The sequence below is a fragment of the Hemibagrus wyckioides genome, linkage group LG09 (genome assembly GCF_019097595.1).
Source record: "Hemibagrus wyckioides isolate EC202008001 linkage group LG09, SWU_Hwy_1.0, whole genome shotgun sequence".
Classification (NCBI taxonomy): domain Eukaryota; kingdom Metazoa; phylum Chordata; class Actinopteri; order Siluriformes; family Bagridae; genus Hemibagrus; species Hemibagrus wyckioides.
Window position 1 is genome coordinate 2,642,986 of NC_080718.1, and position 16,950 is coordinate 2,659,935.

Here is a 16,950-nt window from a genome sequence, read left to right on the forward strand (position 1 = left end):
GAAACAGCAGTGGGTTTAGAATTGGGTATGAAAAAGCAAATATTCTCAAAGCTCCATGAGCTTACCTTGCATGCAGTCCATGGCGAGTGCGTCTACATCTCAGTGCCAGCGTGTGAGTCACTAAAATCACATCATGCACCGTCTCTCAGTTCAGACCAGCGAAGATCTAAATCAGACATGTTTATTAGCCTTCTTTCAGGAGCTTCCTGCTCACAGATCTTATTGTATTCAAAATCAGACCGGTGAAAACTTAAAGGAAAAAACAGTGTCCCTGTTATACTCATTTTATTTCGGTGGTATAGATTCAGTCCCTTTAAAGTGAAAGGTCACTACAAACCTTTATCCTTTGATATGGAGTGGTCACTTCCAGGATCATCAAAACACCAATATCTTTTGGAAGAACGTGCTTTATCTCTCTGGTAAAGTTCCGGAGACTTGTACAACTGATTCCCATGTGCACTGAAGCGTATGCTTCAATTCGCCTCTCTGTAAAGGGTTAACATCTGTATCGGTAAAGTCAGTCATGTTTAGTAGTAGTAAGTCATGAAGATTTGCGTGTAAAACAATAGCTTTGTTTACACAGCATTGCACATCAGATTTATTTCTTAAACTGCTTAAACTCATGGATTCATCATGAGGCCTGGATTAACACTCCTCACTCATATGTCTCTACAGATATATTAGTACACGCATATTAGTTTCACTGTAGCTACTCAACATTTCATGGTATATATAAATGTTTGTGTGAATGTTTGTGTGTATAGTAACACACTACATGGACTCCTGACCATCACACACACGTGCTTGTTAAATATCCCATTCCAAATGTATTTCTGCTTTGCTGTTATAATAATCTCCTCTCTTCTATGGGAAGCCTTTCCATTAGATGTTAAAGCATGTGATTGTAGAGATACGCCGATCAGGCATAACATTATGACCACTGACAGGTGAAGTGAATAACACTGATGATCTCCTCATCATGGCACCTGTTAGTGGGTGGGATATATTAGAGGCAGCAAGTGAACATTTTGTCCTCAAGGTTGATGTTTTAGAAGCAGGAAAAATGGACAAGCGTAAGGATTTGAGGGAGTTTGACGAAGGACCAAACTGTGATGGCTAGACCACTGGATCAGAGCATCTCTAAAACTGCAGCTCTTGTGGGGTGTTCCCGGTCTGCAGTGGTCAGTATCTATCAAAAGTGGTCCAAGGAAGGAACAGCGGTGAACCAGTGACAGGGTCATGGGCGGTCAAGGATCATTGATGCACGTGGGGAGCAAAGGCTGACCCGTGTGATCCAATCCAACAGACCAGCTACTGTTGATCAAATTGCTGGAGAAGTTAATGCTGGTTCTCATAGAAAGGGGTCAGAATACACAGTGCATGACGGGTCAGAACCAACATTACACAATATTAGGCAGGTAGTCATAAGGTTATGCCTGGTCAGTGTATGTGTTCATTCAGCTATAATAGTGAGATCAGGCACTGATGTCAGATGAGGGGTTCTGGGACGAACTAAGACAAAAGGTGTGTCCCAAATCATATACTTATGCACTATTCTACACCACTGTGTATAAATAGTATAAATAATGTGTTCAACTGAAAATTCCAGCATAAACAAATGCACTTTGAGTACCTGGATGACGCACTTATTCAACTGAAAAAAAAAAACAAAAAAAAAAAACAAAGTCGGACGCATTATGTAGCAGAAGAGGGCGGGGCTACTAGGCACTGACACTGGATGAGAAACACCAACAACATTCCTGTGGAGAAGGCGTCTTACGAATGTCTTATGTGTGGTATTGTTTGACATTTTAAATATTCATGGTATTCTAATAACTCCAGCAGCATCAAATTACATGATTCACGTCATTTGCTATTGCTGGTGAAACGGCTTGTACTTGTTTCACTAAAAAAAACAAAAAAAAAGTTCCATTTGAGACAATACGACCCTTCAAACATCTATACACTAGACACTAGAGTACCAAGGGCATAGTGTGCATGCAATTCATAGTGATGTAGTTACCTACTTCATAGGAAAAAAACCCTTTCCACTTTAGATGCCCACTTCATGTTAGAATCCGTATACAGACATTCAGTGGTTAAGATATTCAGAGCACTAAATATATACAGCTCCAGACAGTGGCATTGTGTTACACTACTAGCTTGTAGCACTTCAGACTCCTCGAATAACTTTTATTTGTGTAAACCTTTACTTAAAGAACTCTCAAGATTTGACCTTTATTTTTAACCTTTAATGCATCAAGTGGTCGGGTTTGCATTACTGTGGTACAGACAGAGGGGTGTGTGTGTGTGTTTGTGTGATGGATTCTACGTCTGGCCCATCTATCATCAGTCTCCAACAGCTGTGAAGTGTGTAGGCCTCTGGAGACTCAGGGGTCTCAGCTCTACACACACACACACACACACACACACACACACACACACACGCCACACTGCTTAGTAATTCATAGCTGCTAATAAACACACACCCATTTACTTCCTTTGGGATGTCTGGCCCTGGACAGCATATGGCATAGACAAACACAGGCCGGGTTTAATAGTTTACAGATTCTGGACCTCTGATTTCATTCTCAATATTTTTAAGCATCTTCGCTGTAACGTTTACTCCTGACAGTTCTATAATGAACATACTGTCCCCAAATTTCATCATTATAAGATGTTTTGGGGATTATTGAGATTGAAAAGATACCTGCATCAGCAACTGCATTTCTCTCTGTCAGAATGTTAGATGACTTCCGTCTGTGTGTCTGTGTGTGTGTGTGTGTGTGCCATCTGCTGAGTGTGAGGTTGAGAGAACACGTGCTTAGTAAATTCCTCAGTCTGTCTAATCAGGTATGTTTCCGACCAAATATTTCTCAAGTTCATCCAAATGCATCCAGATTTCTAGCAAATTTCTGGCAAAATTCAATAGGAATCTTTCTAGTTTTCCATAAATCATGGCTGTGCTGATTTTCCAGAAAGGAACAAGAAGACGGAATAAAAAAAAATAAATAAATGTGCCAGCCAGACACACACAGACGCAAAGAGTCTGGACCTCACACACATTACAGGAACAAAAAAATATGGAAGAGTTTTTTTGTTTCAAAGTCTTGATTTAGGTCTTGAGCAAAATATTTGCATTTTTCTGTATAATGCAAGGGAAATAAACATTTATAATTCATTTATGTAAAAAAAAAAAAAAAGAAGAAGAAGAAGAAGAAGAAAAACTTGGAGTTTGAAATGAACCAAAAGGAAAAAAAAAAGTTTTCCTGTAATCCTCTTAGACTCCAAGCACAATCTGAAGAAGCCAGTGTCTGACATCTGGCAGAGGTACAACAGATATTTCAAGAAGAACCGGCAAAGATTGGCCAAGAAATCTGGCAGAGTTAGAACATATTTGTTAGAAAGAATTGAGGGGAAAAACCTGCTCAGAAAAAATGCACAGAGAGATCAGAGTGCAGTGCAGCCACGAGTTATTAGAGAATATTTCTATCACACTCGTGTTTCATATAAATGATGATGTTACAGATTAGCAGAGGAATTGATGGTAAATTTCTGTGGGATAAGAAAATAATCAACTTCCTGGTGATAACTAACGTGTAGTTTTTAATCTTTTTACGTTTGTCTGCAATCCATTCTCAAACTTCCCCTACTTTTTCAGTATCAATACTATATTGCCAAAAGTTTTGGGACACCCCTCCAAATCTTTGAATTCAGGAGTTGGTCTTGACTCCTTAGTTCCAGTGAAAGGAACTCTTAATGCTTCAGCATACCGAGACATTTTGGACTACTTCATGCTTTATGGGAACAGTTTGGGGATGACTGCACACCAGTGCACAAAGCAAGGTCCATACAGACATGGATGAGCGAGTGTGGTGTGGAGGAACTGCCCAGAGTCCTGACCTCAACCTGATAGAACACCTTTGGGATGAATTAGAGCGGAGACTATGAGCCAGACCTTCTCGTCCAACATCAGTGCCTGACCTCACAAATATGCTTCTAGAGGAACGGTCAAAAATTCCCATAAACACATTCCCAAACCTTGTGGAAAGCCTTCCCAGAAGAGTTGAAGCTGTTATAGCTGCAAAAGGTGGGACAACTCCATATTACATTCATGTGCATGTAAAGGCAGACGTCCCAAAACTTTTGGCAATGTAGTGTATTTACCCCTCGTTACAGTGCACACTTTTGTGATGTTCAGTGTTTCGCTGCCTGGTTTCCTGTTAGTCTGTAGCTCATTGGACATTTCTTCTATTACACTATTGTTCTGTTTGCCCTGGTTTTCCTTTTTGCTTATAATGCCTTTAGAGCTTTTCTGAGATGTTTGCATTTCTGCTTTATTGCTTTTTTTAAAGCATAAGATTCAGGCACCAGATCCTAGCTAGGGGTGCCATGAATTATTTCTATGTTTGCGAGAGTACAGAGAAACGGATAAGCAGTATAGCTTTAACTTATAGACGCTGCTTGGGCTACAGCCAGCTAAGACAGTCAGCTTATCCTGTAATTCAATCATGTGTCTGTATACACAACAATAAGCAGTTATTGAACAAAGAAAGCTTTTCTGTAAGGAAATGTTTATATAACGTCTATAGAAGGATTCTCCATTGTCTTTGTAACACCATTGGAATTTTAAGCTTTGTGTGTTTTCCAGAAAGAAATAAAAAAGACGCTGGTGAAGTTACAACTGTTCATGTAAATGATAACAGTTTCTCAAATATTCAAGATCATTATAAATGTCACCTAAGATGTATAAATGTTCCTGGAGATGAGGACTAACTCCGCTACACTAAACTCATGAGCATACAACAAATCCTCTCTGATATATAAACTGATGTGTCGCTTATATCACTTATACTATACACCAATCAGCCATAACATTATGACCACTGACAGGTGAAGTGAATAAGGCTGATGATCTCCTCATCATGGCACCTGTTAGTGGGTGGGATATATTAGGCAGCAAGTGAAAATTTTGTCCTCAAAGTTGATGTGTTAGAAGCAGGACAAATGGACAAGCGTAAGGATTTGAGCGAGTTTGATGAAGGACCGAATTGTGATGGCTAGACCACTGGATCAGAGCATCTCGGAAAGCTTTCTTTGTTTAATAAAATATGTAACTGCTTATTGTCGTGTATACAGACACATGATTGGATTACAGGATAAGCTGACTGTAGCCCAAGTTAAAGCTATACTGCTTATCCGTTACTCCAATCTCTAGTTCCTACAGTTTATCCATAAAAGTTACCTGACCAGTAAAACACAACCATTTGTCCTGACAGATTCAGCCTGCTCTCCTGATCGGACAGTCATTTATACGAATCCTCATTTTACATCACACCGTTTGTGGGGCACTCTGCCTCCAAATTCCCCAGATCTCAATCCAATCGAGCATCTGTGGGATGTGCTGGACAAACAAGTCTGATCTATGGAGGCCCCACCTCACAACTTACATGACTTAAAGGTGCAAATCTGCTGCTAACATCTTGGTGCCAGATAGCACAGCACACCTTCTGTGATCTAGAGGAGTCCATGCCTCGACGGGTCAGGGCTGTTTTGGCAGCAAAAGGGGGACCAACACAATATCAGGCAGGTGGTCATAATGTTATAGCTGATCGGTGTATATCTGCCTCAGTATCAGTGCCAATGAGACAAAAAAAATCTGTTAAATCAGTCCTGTTCTCCCAATAATTTGCTGGAAATGACTAAAACATACCAACTAGCAAAAGCACCACTTCTACACTGATTTTTCATCCGCAATGAAATGTCCAGGAATAAAAAGCACTAATGGCACCAATAAATAAATCTGCTACATATTTTTGCCCTATCTGCCTAATATTTATCCGCTGGATTACATTTAGAAGAAAAAAAATCAGTGCCGCAATCTCTGTGTAATATTTTTTTTACAGAGGAAAAAAAAAGGCCTAGACATTTCAGCTACAATAAAACAAGTCAGATGCAGACAGAGACAGAACAGAGACTTCCTTAAGGACAGGAGTGCAGGCTGAGATGAGATGTCTAACTATTCCAGGCTCCTGAGTGGCTCAGCCAAACAATGTTCACCCTGATGTCTGGAAATCACGAGTTCAAATACAGAAACTTTCTTCCTTTTCAACCACAGCAAACCCTATCCAGTCACGTGAAGTCTGTGGTATGTATGTATGACGGTGGATATACTGAAAAAGCCTGTTGAGTTTCATTAATTCAAAGACGTATGTCGGTTCTACGTGATCGAACTGAGTAACGTTAACACGGTTAGTTTTCACACAGCCAACATGATTTGATCAAAAAATCCTCACTGATACCTGAGCTGAAAATCAAACTCTGGTGTGTTGCAAGAGACACGTTATCACTGCACTATTCTACCATGCATGCTCTAATCAATTAAATGCAACACTATAGTTAAACCTTAGATCCCATCAGCTCCAGCATCCTCGTGAGATTACAGTGTGTAACTGGTTTATGTTAATGCAGTGTAAACTGATCAAGCTCACTCTACATTGCTCAAACTGCTAATTAGAAACTTGTTTAAATGAAGTTCAGTATCAGCAATGAAATCATACTTGTTAAGAAATGTAACATTTTTTGTTTAAACTATATATTTTTTTTCATAAATCCTTGCCGACTGAGTACATATTCATTTTTTTCAGTGTTTTTAGTAATGTCTGATAGCTGACAGGTGAGTGGGAATTGGTGAAGACTAAATTAGGGAGGAAAAAAAAAGAAGTATCCAATTAACTACTCTTCTCATCTACCTGCCATGCTGTGTTCAGCTTAACTCAGGAGACGGAGAAGAAGAAAAAAACATTTACACCTCCATGTTTGTTTTTTTTGCAGCAGTCTAAAATGAGTGATGTATATTTAGCTCCTCTATACAGCAACCTGTATACAGTCAGTGTTATAGGTTTAACAAGCAAATGTGTCTCAGGAGTATATACTCGGGATGTAAATAAATACACTATTGCCAGACGTTTTGGGACACTCCTTCAAATCATTGAACTCGGGTGTTGTTTTTCAGGGGTTTAGTTCCAGTGAAAGGAACTTCAGCTTCATAACAAGACATTTTGGACAATTTCATGCTCCCAACTTTGTGGGAACAGTTTGGGGATGACCCCCTTCCTGTTCCAACATGACTGCACACCAGTGCACAAAGCAAGCTCCATAAAGACATGGATGAGTGAATTTGGTGTGGAGGAACTTGACCGGCCTGCACAGAGTCCTGACCTCAACCTGATAGAACACCTTTGGGATGAATTAGAGCGGAGACTGTGAGCCAGACCTTCTCGTCCAACATCAGTGCCTGACCTCACAAATGACGATTTTAGAGGAATGGTCAAAAATTCCCATAAACACACTCCTAACCTTGTGGAAAGCCTTCCCAGAAGAGTTGAAGCTGTTATAGCTGCAAAGGGCGGGACAACTCCATATTACATTCATGTTCATGTAAAGGCAGACGTCCCAAAACCTTTGCCAGTATAGTGTACAATATTCTGGTTGAACAGATAATGTGTTTGAAACAAATACAGATACAGAGGTTAAGGATGGGGGTTACTGATCAGAAGGTTGGAGGTTCAAGCCCTAGCACTACCATGCTGCCAATGTTGGGAGCCTCTCTGCTCCAGGGTGCTGTATGATATCTGACCCTGCGTGCTGACCCCATGCTTCCTAACAAGCTTGGATATGCAAGAAAAAGAATTTCACTGTGTTTTTCTACTTCTTCTTCTTCTTAAGAGATAGAAGCTCATGAGCAGGGTTGCCAAGTTTCAGAAAAAAATCTAATTCAAAAGTAAAAATTCAAAAACACAGGAAACACTTGAAACTAGCCTTGGGGCAACAAGCGAACTGTGGTGCACATGTCTGATTTTGTGGTATCCGCAATACACCGAAGCTGGAAACCCTGCTCATGGAACCAAGTTGATTAACATGGATATTAATCAGAGATGTTTGGGTTTTTGCATCAGTAGTTTGCTCCAGCAGTCTGACCTCAACACTGCCTCAGCTCATGCAGATCATACGCAATGCTCAAGGCTGCACGTCTCTGCTGGATTTCCAAAAAATAATCATTTCATTAATTAGGACAACCTCCTAACATTACGAGTAGGAATTCTGAGTTGATAGGATGTTTTTTCCTAGGTGGAAATTCTGTATTACAAGCAGCAATAGTGTCTCAGCGAGAGAGAGAGAGAGAGAGAGAGAGAGAGAGAGGGAGAGAGAGAGAGAGAGAGAGAAACAGAGACAGAGAGAGAGAGAGAGAGAAACAGAAACAGAGAGAAACAGAGAGAGAGAGAGCGCTCTACAGGTCTAATTGTGCTTGGGAGTGAGGAAGTGAGGGGAGATGGCCCCTGTTCCAATCAGTGCATTTATTTTTATCCCTCCTTTTGTGTGTGTGTGTGTGTGTGTGTGTGTGCGTGTGTGCGTGTGCGTGTGTGTGTGCATGTGTGTATGCATGTGTTCTACTTGTATTGATCCTTTTCATAACACAAGCTTCACTTTGCCCAAAGCCACGATGACTGGTGTGTGTGTGTGTGTGTGCATGTGTGTGTTTATAGAGCTCAGATTGGCGTTGTCAGAATTAATCAGTCTCACTCTCTCTCCCTAAACTACCCCTCTCATCCAAATCCCCACACACTCACATCAGCTGATTTATATGTATATATAGCATTGCACCTCACAGTGTTGAAGGTAATGTGTGTGTGTGTGTGTGTGTGTTGCAGAAAACAGTGGAGACGGCATTGATTACAGCCAGCAGAGGCGAGAGAACATCGGCGATCTTATTCAAGAGACACTGGAAGTCTTTGAGCGCTACGGAGGAGAAGATGCCTTTATCAACATCAAATACATGGTGCCCACTTATGAGTCCTGTCTACTCATCTAACACACACACACCCCTGCTACACTTGAGCCTTATCCTCCACCTGCTATAATTATATTAAACTAGTGACCTGATTCATCCTCTTATTCTACTGTGTCTCTTTTGTCTTTTTTGATTACAGCCTTTTCTGTGATGTCACCGAGTGTGTCCTCACCTTAAATGTAAAACCATAACGATCAGAACTTCAAATTGTAACAGCACAACAACTGAATACATTCTGAACTCGGATATTCACAATAAAGTTGCGTATACGGCAAAGACACAGCGCTTAAGTAGTCTGTAAATATCTGTATCTGTTTCTTGAAGTGGGCGTGGCCTAAACCTGACGATATTACTGTTATTTTTATGAAACGTGAATCCTCTCAGAAACTCTGACGAGCACTGCAACAATCCACAGGACAGTCTTTTGTTCATTCACAAACTAAAATAACAAACAGACATTTCCAGAACAAAACTCGCACAGTTCCTCCACCTCAGCTACGTTACTGACGTTCATAACCGTTCTTGACCAGACGCTCTGTGGAAATGTCTAACAGGCTTTCTACAATGTGACTTTCAAACCAGTGAAGTCTTTCCCAAACAAGAGATGACAGAGGATGCTCTTTTAACACAATGAACATCCATCCATTTCTATACCCACTTTATTCCTAATTAAGGTCATGGGGGTCTGCTGGAGCCTATCCCAGCGCACACTGGGCGAAAGGCAGGGCTACACCTGGACAGGTCACCAGTCCATAACAGGGCCACATATATATAGACAGACAACCACACACACACTCACTCCTATGGGCAATTTAGAATTACCAGTCCACCTAATGTACATGTTTTTGGACTGTGGGAGGAAACCCATGCAAGCACGTGGAGAACATGCAAACCCGGAATTCGAACCCAGGAGGCAACAGTGCTAACCACTAAGCCACTGTGCTGCCCCACAATAAACATACGAGTTAATATTGTTGATATTATTTCATGATTATTTTTTGAACCTTACAGAAGAAATATGTTGTGTTGTGTAGAATATGTGGTCTGGATGTGCAAAAGCAGCTCTATAAATAAAAATATATCTCTTTTCTGAATTTCACAGACGTTTGTGAGGAGACATGGTTTCATTCTGTAGATTAATAACAGACACAGAAAAAGAATAGATTAGTGCATCTTCGATACGTATTTGTGTCTGTTTCAGACATCTTCATTCTGAAGAATAATTTCATATTCTGTTACACCTCACAGCTGGACATTTTGTTTTCTGAACATATCATAAGGATATTATTAAAACTCAAAGTAATTAAATGAAATGAACTAATAACATTTATGCCTGGTTTCTATACAGTCACAAAGTTTTTGATGTGTGTGTGTGTGTGTTACTAATAGTACATTTAGTGTATGTTTTGTAATGTTGTTTTTGGTGGTAAACGAGTTAATCACATGATTTATCACAGCAGGTGACTCATTTCCTGCAGTTAATGATGATTAATAGCACTTCGGAATTCTGCCCAATTTAGTCCTAATTAAGCATGTTTTAATTAATCTAACTGTGTATTGGGTATGTTTCATTAGAATTCAAAAATCTTTAACCTTATTAAAACCTTAGCATCTCTTAACGGCTTAAATCTCCTGTGTTATACAGTAATACAATTTGCTTTCACAGTCCACAAACACAAATGATATTGGGGCAGTGTTTTTGTTGTTATATTCAAATGAATAGCTTTGATTTTGTGGACAAAAAGTGTGTGAAAAGGAACAAAAGTGGCATTAGAAGGTTTAACGACAACGACCATCATCCCTGTGCCGAAGAAGTCTTCCTGCTTCAATGACTATTGTCCCGTCGCACTCACTCCCATCGTGATGAAGTGCTTTGAGAGGGTCCCTCACTGGACCCCATGCAGTTTGCATATCGTCCAAATCGATGCCATCACCATAACCCTCCATCTGGTCCTCACTCACCTGGACAATAAGGACTCATATGTAGGAATGCTTATAGACTTCAGTTCAGTATTCAATACAATCATCTCTCAGTACCTGATTAAGAATCTGAGCCTGCTGGGCCTGAACACCTCCCTTTGCAGCTGGATCCTGGACTTTCTGACTGGGAGACCTCAGTCAGTCTGGATCGGGAACAGCATCTCCAGCACCACCACACTGAGCACTGGGGCCCTTCAGCCCAATGCTGTTCACTCTGCTGACTCACGACTGTGCCGCAATGGACATCAAGTTCGCCCAATGGTGGGTCTCATTAGCAAGAACGACGAGTCAGCATACAGAGAGGAGGTGCAGCAGCTAGCAGCCTGGTGTAGAGCCAACAACCTGTCTCTGAACATCGACAAGACTAAAGAGATGGTTGTTGACTTCAGGAGAGCACAGAGTGGCTATTCTCCGCTGTTCATCGACAAATCCTCTGTGGAGATCGTCAAGAGCACCAAATTCCTTGGTGTTCATCTGGTGGAGAACTTCGCCTGGTCACCAGCAGTCTCTACTTCCTACTGAGGCTGAGGAAAGCGCATCTCCCTCCCCCCATCCTGACCATGTTCTACAGAGGGACAATTGAGAGCCTCCTGAGCAGCTGCATCACTGCCTGGTTTGGGAAGTGCACCATTTGCAGCAGATAGTGAGGACAGCTGAAAAGATCATCCGCAAAGCATTGTGGATGACCCCACACACCCCTCACACACACTCCTCACCCTCCTGCCATCTGAAAAAAAGAGGTACCGAAGCAATCGGGCCCTCACAACCAGACTGTGTAACAGTTTCTTTCCTCAAGCCATCAGGCTCCTGAACACCCAGAACTGAACTGTATCAACTCACACACACATACACACACACTCAACTGTGTGAACTGATCAACTGTGTGTGACTCAACACACACATCTATAACTCCACCCACATTATAACTGTTTGCATGTATTTGTATTTGCACACTTAATCAATTGCCGCTATGTCACCAACCGCTGCTATATGTATAGGTTTACGAGCATATATGTTAAAAGAAACCACTGGTTTACAGTTCTTCTAGTTTTTCGGCACTATGTGTCCTGTAGTGTTTCGAGTTGTTTTTGTATTGTCTGTTTGCACTGCATTTTGTCTTGCAATGTTTGCACCAATTTGCACACGTTGAACTTTATGTAGCTAGGACAACTTTCTGTCTGTAACTCTGTGTGTTGGTGTTTTTGTTCTGTTTTGAAATGACAGTAAAAGCTTCTTGACTTGACTTTTTCTTTACACATGAACAAATACATAATTCAGTGGCACTTTATTTGTGGATAGTCAATAAGTCGACTGTAGTCTGTCAACATCAGGCAGTGGTGTGTAGTGGTGGCTTTTACATGGTCAGGACAGGACTGGACCAACCTTTTGCTTGAGTGTATGGGGATAGGTAAAGACTTTTTTGTTGAAACATGCAGAATAGGCCGTTCTTTTTGCTGGAGAGGACAGGATTTGCCTAAGTGACTGGAGTTGGTCAAACTTTTTTCTGGAAGTGGCTGGGATTTGACTAGGTTTTTTTTTTCTAGGAACACCCTTGATTTTTGAAGTTTTATGGCAGTCGATGGGAATTCAAGTGGCTTGTAGTGGAATGGTCAAAAATTCACACAAACACACTCCTAAACTTTGTGGAAAGCCTTCCCAGAAGAGTTGTTATAGCTGCAAAGGGCGGGACAACTACAATCATGTGCATGTACAGGCAGATGTCCCAAAACTTTTGCCAATATAGTGTATCTACAGAGGAAAAAATACATATTATTTCTTCAGGATCATGGGGCAACGCAGAGGTTCTCTACACGGCTGTTCCTGTACATTGGGAAAAAACCGAACAAGTAATATGAGGTATGGAGTGGATAACATCTGGAAAAACTAAAACTTACATCTGACGTTAGATGGCGTTCATTTATCTCTACTATAGTGTGACCTGGAGGGCTGGATGTTGTAAATATGCCTTGGTGAGAGTCTAACTTTGGGATGTGAATGGAAAGTTGCCAGTAATTTGCAGAAGCTGATATTCATCTAAGCCTGGCCTTGACTTCATCGCTACATATAGCTTGGAAGCAGCACTGGAATGTACTTCTAAAACAGTCTGACTATCGATCTTATTAAATCACATGTTATTCTTACTGTTGTCTTGGTCCTTGGAGTATGCAGCTGAAGCCTACTGGGCAAACCAGGGGCTGAGGCAATAAGAGGGTTGAAATATTAACATCAGAACAGAAATCAGACCTACAAATAGTCTGACATGGTCTGAAACCAGCATTTTCAGGTCAGCATGGCTTGTATTAAAACGTGGGTGTTCCTTCTGCTGTAAAACATTTTAAAACATTTATAATTCCCAAACAGGAACATTAGAGGTTTCACAGGTGGTGTTATCCCAGTGAACTCCTCATATAGCTTGTCATTGACCTAACAAATCATCAGGTTATCAGGTGATCGATTCAAAGGACAGCAGAGAGATCTGTCATTAAAAGAGCCTGGACAAAAGTTCCCAGAGATGCATATAGAAGCTTTACGAAAGCCTGTTTAATCACTGGGGTTCCACAGATCCCCTCCTCTCTCACGCACACAAATGTCAGCTGTTTTTCTTTTTCCTGCCGGCTTCATGCCTCTCAACATGCATGTGTGTGATTAGCGTGTGTGGAATCTGACCAGGCGTGAAGTTCACCTGTCTTCACAGAGGAATGAGGTTCGGAATGACTGATGCCTTCCCGGAAGAATGCCATCGCTTCTTCTAATCTCACATGACCCATGATAATCCGTCTCTCCCCTGGCTTGCACTGTCTATCTCCCCAATCTTTTTCTCTTCCTCTCGCTTGTTATTATTAGACAGGTTGCCACTGCAGCCATCACAGCTGTCACTTTGGCACCAGACATTTTTTTTTCCACGTTTGAAGGTGACTTCAAGAGTAAGTCTGATCTTATTTACAAAGCCAGGCTCAACAAATCGTGACACTAAAGGTCGAGTTGTAGAATTAGTTACCCCCTTTCAGAAGAGTGTGGATCGCTGTTCAAGTCTTTCAAGTTTAGCCAGCATGGGTTTCATCGCAAAGCTTTGTCAGGATATGATAAGACACTTGTCATGGCTTTATAAGTACATAATCAACGGGGTTGTGTGATGCGTCCGCCAACGCGAAGTCCTCCGTCCTGAACACGTTCCTCTGTCTGAAAACTTTACCTTAGCTTTTCCTCCTACTCTTACAAAGCAGCGACACTGGAGACTCCTTCAAAAAAGAAAAAAGAAAAAAACTTCAAAACTCAACCACATCACCACCAGTTTATTTTATGTGGAGTGTCACACAAGTCCCTGGAGAAAAGAAACCGTATTAGAACGAGCGCATTAATATAACCGCCGTGACATTCCTCAGAACTGGGAACGACTGTCAGAAATACTGCTACAGCAGATTAATCAACACCTTCTGATAGATTCAAAAATTCTACAGCACTGTAGTATAAAGAAACATCCACCGCCACTTCTCAGAGCCAGAGACGACTCGTCATATCACTCCAACGTGTTCCTTATTACAATGAGGAGGAGCACATTAATTATCACCTAGTTGCTCCAACCCCTCAGGTCATCACCAACGTTTTTCTTGACAAGTCCAAGCCATGAGAAGCTGCGCAAATATGTCTGGAATTGAAGCACACCAATGATTAATGGGAAGAATTAGAAAAAGGTTGTAAATTCCACCTTGTCGTGTCTACGTGGTGATTTGATTGACAGAAAAAGACAAAAATCACTGACTTTATTTGACTTCCTGTGATTGCTCCTCACTTCAAGCTGAAGGAGTTCTGGATGAATATCTGCTGCTGCTAATTCCACTGTAATGCTCACTTCACTACAGGGTGCAGTAAGGGCACATAGGGGGCACTTGTGAGCAACAGTGTGAAGTCCAAAATGAGAAATGAGAACACACTATGGCCTCGGGGGCAGACACAAATGAGGACCGCAAGTGTGCCATTTGGGACAGGATGACGGGTGAAAACTGGCTAGGAAAAAAGGCCACATGAGTGCAGCCTTTTATTGGTGCTTTATAGGATATTATTAGAATCCTTAAATGTGCTTAAGACACAGTCTGCGAATTACAACAAATCATTAGCACATTTCTGATGAATTATGAATAAGAGCTTCATAGAGAGTGTCACTAATGGACGGGAGAATGGATGGATAAAGCAGATGGGATCTGACTCCACAGTCACTAGCAGTGCGGCTGCGTTGGAAATGGACAGTGCGAAGAGAGAGAATCGTACAGTGATGGGACACATGACATAGCTGTACTAGAGAGAGAAAGAGAAAGAAAGAAGGATTGAATAGACAGAAAACTGAGACGCTGATGCAGAAAAACAGGTGGGAAACATACGAGGGAAGGAGAAGAGATAGTGTGTGTGTGTGTGTGTGTGGTGGGGGTTGGTACCAGGAATAAATTGCCCTTTGGGAGCTATTTGTCTTCTTAGTTGCAGGGCCACAGTCGTCCCAACAGCAACCACTGAACACGTGCAAGCTCCGTTACAAGAGACTTATTTATCTGTTCTACTGTGTTCTGGATGTAGCTGTGACTCTCTCTCTCTCTCTCTCTCTCTCTCTCTCACACACACATTTATTTTCTGAAATTTCATCTGAAATGCACAGCCTGTGAGACCTGTGAGGTCTGTAACTCCCCTGATCAGGGTGCAAGGGTTCAATTACTGTATCTTGTCCTGTTGTGGATCGGGGGGTGAAAGGTCAGAGGCCACAGCCTTTACATTGTGCTCTGAGTGAAATAATGAACCACGAATGAACTTCAAGGTCACTTGAAATGAAAAAAGGAAATGAGACAAGACAAAAGGAGACACGAGGAGAGGTGGAGAGAGAAGACGAAACTAGTTGAGACGACAAGAGAGGAGACGAAAAGGAGAAAAGACATGGACTGAAGACAGTAACACAGAATTAGTAGCATGAGATGAGATTAGAGATAAACATTCGGAGTGCAAGTTGCAGGGCAAGCGAGCCAGAAAAACAAACACGGAGGACAGAGTGAAAAATGAGTCTTATTAGTGAGTGAGTGAGTATAAGGAGATTTAAAACGTGTTTAATCAAGAACAGTGCAATAAGCCAATATTCCAGTGTTGATATATAAGCAAAACTAACAGCTCATTTGGGAACAAGTGTGATGATGTAATGTCCCACATCACCTGCCTTCACACAAGCAAATCCTCGTTTCTCGTGTAATACACATGGTACGAAAGCTGAACGCAGCCTGTAGATCAGGGTTCCTCAAATCTTGCCCTGGAGGGCCAATGCACTGCAGAGTTTAGCTCCAACCCTGATCAAACTCCTCTACCTGTGATTTTCTAATGATTCTGAAGACACTGAATAGCATGCTCAAGTTTGATTAAGGTTAGAGCTAAACTCTGCAGGAGTGTGGATCTTGTGGGCAAGATCTGAGGATCCCTGCTGTAGATGTTTTTGTTTGTTTGTTGGTTTTTGTCATACCAGTGCACTGTCCACAAGAAGGTCATCTATTTTTCCTTCATAATGTGAAATATCATAAGAGATCAGATCTGTTAGTGGTTATCTGTTAGTGGTGAAACATGAATACAGGTACGCTGTGAAATTACACCCTTTCTATAACACCACATACACACACACTGCACAATTTACCCTATCCAATACACCTACTGCCATTTTTATTCTGTAGGGAGAAATGGGAGAACTCAGAAGAAACCCACATGAGGTACTATTGCCCCAGTCTCACCCTCACACATAACGCCCATGAACTGCTAACCGAACGTCTGATGTACACTATATTGCCTAAAGTTTTGGGACGTCTGCCTTTACATGTACATGAATGCAATATGGAGTAGGTCCGCACTTTGCAGCTATAACAGCTTCAACTCTTCTGGGAAGGCTTTCCACAAGGTTTAGGAGTGTGTTTATGGGCATTCCTCTAGAAGCGCATTTGTGAGGTCAGACACTGATGTTGGACAAGAAGGCCTGGCTCTCAGTCTCCGCTCTAATTCATCCCAAAGGTGTTCTATCAGGTTGAGGTCAGGACTCTGTGCAGGTCAGTCAAGTTCCTCCACACCAACCTCGCTCATCCATACCTTTATGGACATTGCTTTGT

General features: G+C 41.6%; 1 protein-coding gene across 2 annotated transcripts in view; it reads left to right on the top strand.

Moving 5' to 3' along the window:
* Positions 1-9,136, top strand: part of pacrg (PARK2 co-regulated) — a 141,084-nt gene extending 131,948 nt beyond the window's left edge. The window contains exons 5-6 of one of the 2 annotated variants that reach the window (XM_058398473.1): positions 8,712-8,839; positions 8,991-9,136. In XM_058398473.1, coding sequence (XP_058254456.1) covers positions 8,712-8,839; positions 8,991-9,002 — 140 coding nt within the window. In that variant the 3' untranslated portion in view covers positions 9,003-9,136. Of the gene's footprint in view, positions 1-8,711 lie in introns of both variants that reach the window. The other variant, XM_058398472.1, reaches the window with a different exon arrangement.
* The last annotated feature ends 7,814 nt before the right edge of the window (positions 9,137-16,950 follow it).